Raw genomic sequence first — 3,635 nt, forward strand, 5'->3', positions numbered from 1 at the left:
TTTCATGGAGAAGTTACCATATGCAGACAAAAACCACTAGCCTCACAAGGTACGAGACTCCTCCTCCAGACCTGGCCTGAGTAACATCATCTTACAGCCAGCTCCACATAGCTGTGTCTGTGTGCCAGACCATAGCGTAACAAAGCCAGGCTTCCCACGGTCAGTGTTTGCTGAGATCTGGTACCCTCCCAACCTCCATTAGGAACAAGGAAGGGCTGAGTTCACATAAGCGCTTTCCTGGAGTCCGTTTTTATCTGAACGTGTAGTCACCTCTGCTGTTTAACCGCTGGGCACTGCTCTAAATCCAGGTCTGAGTTAATTCAGCTATGGGTGGGCTAAGAGCCGTATAAAATAGGTCTTGTCATGGAGAGGAGACTGGAGGGAAACAGCCATCCTCAATGCCCACTGCTCTGTAAGGTCAGTTACTCAGAACACGCTGGGGAGTTGGTACCATCCAACAGTTTTGGAGACAAGAAACAGTTTACAAGTTTCTAGGGGGATTTATAACCTGGGGGAAGAGGAGCACAGGATTACACACAGGACATAATCGGGCTCATCAATCTCCCAGGACCTGTGAGCATCTGTGTTCTTTCTCTAAGAGTTAAAAAAGGTGACGTGCTTGTTCCTTCCCTCCCATGGTGGCTTCAAACAGAAATGGGAGGCACTCTCTCTGGCCCCAGCACACACGCCACCGTTGAAGAATCTTTCAGGGCAGCTCACAGGCTGAGGATCCTGATCTCCTCGTTGAAACTTCACACACAATTCAGGGGCGTCACTGTGTGCACACAGTCCTCTCTGGATTTGGAAGTCCAAAATATACTTCTAATCTAGGCCAGCCAGCCCAGGCCAGGATTCCAGAATGGCAATAAATACAGCAACTAAAAAACAAAGTACAAATTTTATTTTGTTTCTTTACAAAGGCACAATGGCCTCTTGGTATTTTGTTCCCTACCCCCATTTTCTTAACAAAATATAATAGCTTCTCCTTGGACACAAAGACCTCAAAATTATAAAAAAAAAAAAAAAAAGAAGAAAAAAAGAAAAAAGAAAAATTAAAATTAAAAAAATACAGAAACCAAAACCAAAATAAAACCAACAACAAACAAAACAAAAAGAGAGACAAAGACATTTTTTGGGGTCAATGACAGGAACCCTGGAGGGGAAGGTGAAAAGTGAAGGCGGAGAATGGCCAGTTCTGGTGCTGAGGTGGGGAGGGGGAGGGGACAACGGCAGCAGCTAACCCCAACCGAGAAGCAATGTCAAGCAATGTCGACCATCGATCCCCGATTCCCGATTCCAGGGTCCCCAGAAAGCCCCAACCCAGCCTGACCCCAACCCATGTAAGTGCTTAAGAGAGAAAAAGACAACCCAATAGAGGGAAGGAATGAGGACCGACAGCCTCGGGCTGGCTCTGGGGAGGGAGCAATACCTTGGGGTTTTGTTTGATTTTCCCTGTTCTTAAAAACACGTTTAAATGGAAGGAAAAAACAAAAACAAAACAAAAATAAAAAAGCTTTTTGGCGAGAGAGGCCAGGCACCTCAGTGTCAGCTTCCCCGGCCCCAGGGCAGAGGCCCAGCCCTGGAGTCCCGATGCTCCCACACGCTATACCACCACAACCCCGGGACCTGGGCTCCGGTGGCTTCGATCAAAGGTCGACTTACAGTATTGAAAAGGAGGTCATAAAAGAGACCCAAATGACATCATCATTTTGTAAAAATTTCTCAGTCACCCATGTTTCTCCCTGCTGTTGCCCCTGCCCCCTCTAACCCCCAGGAGGGAGAGGAGGGCTGGGGGAGGTCAGGGAAGCTCCCCGTCCCCCAAAGGCTCCTCCCGGCTCTGGTCCATGGCATCGCTGTCCGAGGCCTCAGAGTCAGAGGCGGTATCAGAGGTGTGGGCCTCTGGGCAGCTGCGGACGGACTTCACAATAACTGCTCGCCTCTGTTCCTCTTCCAGCTCCTGTTTGTCCTGTGTGCCTTCAATGTGCTGGATGGCCTGCACAGAAAGGGACAGTCCATTGAGGAGACTGAGCTAGGGAGACTAGGCCAGCTGCTATCTGCCCAAAAGACACATACTCCAGCCGGACGGTGGTGGCACACCTCTTTAATCCCACTTGGGAGGCAGAGGAAGGCGGATTTCTGAGTTCGAGGCCAGTCTTGGGCTACAGAGTGAGTTCCAGGACAGCCAGGGCTACACAGAGAAACCCTGTCTCAAAAAACAAAAACAAACAAACAAAAAGACACACACTCCAGAACAGTTCAGAAATAAGCAAAGCAAAGCAAAGTGGGGGTGGGGCATGGAGAGTGGGGTAACTTTAGAAAGAGAAGGCCCTTCTGTTAAGATGAAGGACCTGGCTTCCAGAAGACCAAAGCCCTAGATGAGCACATGGCTCACATGCTTATACACTGTGAAGTCTACTAACTTATTTGCTGTATTATCCAATTTGATGAGCATACGTGCAAGGAAAGTTCTGGGAACTGATTTTCCCCCCTTTCTAGCTCAAGGGCTTGGGTTCGATCTCTAGCACTCAGAAAAGTCATCCATAGTAGCATGAACCTGTAACCTGAGGTAAGGGCTATTATTAAGGCAGAGTCAGAAAGATCCCTAGGGCTCATTGGTTAGCCAGCCCATTCTAATTGGTGAACAACAAGCTCCAGTGATGGGTTCCTGCCTCTTGGCTTTTTTTTTTTTTTTTTGGCTCTCCAGCCCCACTTTCTTAGCAAAATATAGTAACTTCTCCTTGGACACAAGTATCTCAAAGTTATTAAATAAATACAGAAACTAAAACCAACAACAAACAAAGAAAGAGAAAGAGAGACAAAGACATTTTGGGGTCAGTGATATAAACCTTCATGAGAACATTATGATGGGAATGTGTGTGAGTGTGTGTACATTCATATATCACTACAGAGATATTTGCTCTAAAAACATAGTAGTCATTTCCCATGCGTGATATATATTATATACATTATATAGATATTTATATATGTGTATGTGTATATAAATATACATACATGTGTATCTTTTCTCAAAAATAAATAAGTAAATAAAACACAGTAGACATTTTTCTTCAGCATCTAGCCCATTCAGTGTAGTCTCTCACCCCTCAACGTCTCTGCAACAGGTAGAGACTGTTATAGAAAACTACAGTCAATCGAAATGCAGAGTTGTGAAGCTCATCCCAAAGGCTGAGTCTGCGAGAAAGCTCCCATATCTAAGGCTTGGGGATCATTGCAGAAGAGGAGAGCAAAGACGGTAGGAGCCAGAGGATCAGGGGGCTGCCAGGAAGCCGTGTCCCCTAGGAATGTCAGAAACTCCACTCATGAGGTCTCACCACCTCCACAGCCCACACATGAGATGCCATGAACAAACAGGCCAAAGTGGACAAGATCAAGTCTATGAGGCCTCAGACGTACGCAAAGAATGACAGGCAATGAAGGCGTGGCGAGAGGGAAGAAAAGTCTTCCCAGAGAAGGATGCACCAAGTGGTGCCCAGTGCCACACGGTCAGTCCTGAGCAAGTGGTGCCCAGTGCCACACGGTCAGTCCTGAGCAAGTGGTGCCCAGTGCCACATGGTCAGTCCTAAGCAAGGTGGATTTAGATGCTTAGGAATATATATATATATATATATATATAT

General features: G+C 46.7%; 1 protein-coding gene across 3 annotated transcripts in view; it reads right to left on the reverse strand.

Annotated features, from left to right (window-relative positions):
* Positions 1-878: 878 nt before the first annotated feature.
* Tfap4 (transcription factor AP-4) overlaps positions 879-3,635 on the reverse strand; it is a 17,744-nt gene continuing 14,987 nt past the window's right edge. For 2 of the 3 annotated variants that reach the window (XM_031361064.1, XM_031361075.1), the window contains exon 7: positions 880-1,993. In XM_031361064.1, the coding sequence (XP_031216924.1) occupies positions 1,799-1,993 (195 nt within the window). In that variant the 3' untranslated portion in view covers positions 880-1,798. Of the gene's footprint in view, positions 1,994-3,635 lie in introns of all 3 variants that reach the window. The other variant, XM_031361053.1, reaches the window with a different exon arrangement.

This window comes from Mastomys coucha, unplaced genomic scaffold (genome assembly GCF_008632895.1).
Source record: "Mastomys coucha isolate ucsf_1 unplaced genomic scaffold, UCSF_Mcou_1 pScaffold12, whole genome shotgun sequence".
NCBI lineage: Eukaryota > Metazoa > Chordata > Mammalia > Rodentia > Muridae > Mastomys > Mastomys coucha.